The following is a 1,287-nucleotide window of genomic DNA, read 5'->3' as shown; positions in this document are numbered from 1 at the left end:
GGGGAAGCAGGAGGCAGAGCAGGGCAGGATGCCGTGACAGCTGCGGGATTGCGGGGGGCAGGCAGGGTAAGGGCCACTTGGCCCGGGGGGGCCTGCTGGCGGCTGCCAGGCCATGGCTACCAGCCAGCACTCCTTGCTGGGGACCTGAGCCCCGAAATGCTGCAGCATCCCAACACGAGCGCTCATTAGCAACATTGCAACGGCCCTTAGTGCCTGGAGCCCTTCCTCGTTTCAGCCTCTGCCACCTCCGGGCTGCTTGGTGGTCCTTGGAGCACAGAGTCAGGCCAAGGAGGGGAAGTTTCTGGTGCAGTTGTAATTCCCATTCCCAATCTTCTCTATTATAGCAAACCTGTGAAGACACACGCTGCCTCCCTGCATCCCTGCGCGCAAATTGCTGTTTTGACCAGAGCAGCTCAGCACGGTCCATCTGGTCTCCTCGTAAGCGAGGCACTGTCTGTGCTTCTCAGTCAGTCCCGCGGGATGCTTTCCTCTATCCATCTGAGGTACAGAGGGTTTCCTTGGTCAATAGGCAGGCTGATGATTTCTGGGATTTCAAAGGGATGGATGGATCTAAAGTGGAAGCAGATGCAGAGGAACAGTCACCGACAGACCCGCTCACAGGCGAAGGAAGCCGAGGTCTCCGCTCCCAGCCGCGCGCGCCGGCCCTGCCCCACGTTCTCTGCTGACTTCAAAGCACCCACATTTTCTTTTTGCCATGTGAGAATTTTCCTTTGAGTTTGGGGTTTACCACAGCCATCAGCTGACTGCCAGGGGCCCTGGCCCAAAGCTGGCTGCGCTCACCACTCCGTGCTTGGGAAACACAGGAAATCCTGCCCAGAGGCAGCCAGGGAATAACCTGGGTTTGGAGGCGAATCCCTCCTTGTACCCAGTATGGAGGAGCTGGCTGAAGCCCAACAGTTGATATTCCTGCCAATCTTTTTTTTTTTTCTTATCTGTTGCAGTGTCTGGATTTTTCTGGTTTACAAGGTACATCAGGAGCACTTAAAGCCCCCTCCGAGGCTCAAGGAACCTGACTCCTGAAGCCTGAGCAGGAGGTGGCACCAAACCTGAGATAGGAAACCCAGCGCTCCCTCGAGCCAGAGCCTCACCTGACGTAGTTGGACAATTCGCCTATTTTGGATGTCCTTGTTTTCACTAACTGTAGAATTAAAAAAAAAGAAACAGAACAAAAGCCAGGGAAGAAGTAAAGGGGATGGAGCAATCCTGCAGCACAGTTCCACTGCACCCATCCAGCACAGCCGGCAGCATGACAGGGGCCCCCTTCCT

At 55.6% G+C, this 1,287-nt stretch overlaps 1 protein-coding gene across 1 annotated transcript in view; it reads right to left on the bottom strand.

The window, feature by feature from the left end:
* Window positions 1-467: 467 nt before the first annotated feature.
* CUTA (cutA divalent cation tolerance homolog (E. coli)) overlaps window positions 468-1,287 on the bottom strand; it is a 5,560-nt gene continuing 4,740 nt past the window's right edge. The window contains exons 4-5 of the mRNA XM_009869603.1: window positions 1,110-1,159; window positions 468-570 (exon numbers count right to left, since the gene is read on the bottom strand). Coding sequence (XP_009867905.1) covers window positions 468-570; window positions 1,110-1,159 — 153 coding nt within the window. The remainder of the gene's footprint in view (window positions 571-1,109; window positions 1,160-1,287) is intronic.

This window comes from Apaloderma vittatum, unplaced genomic scaffold, assembly GCF_000703405.1.
Source record: "Apaloderma vittatum isolate BGI_N311 unplaced genomic scaffold, ASM70340v1 scaffold14745, whole genome shotgun sequence".
Classification (NCBI taxonomy): Eukaryota; Metazoa; Chordata; class Aves; order Trogoniformes; family Trogonidae; genus Apaloderma; species Apaloderma vittatum.
Note: the sequence above shows the minus strand (reverse complement) of the source record. Positions and strands in the feature narration are given on the sequence as shown.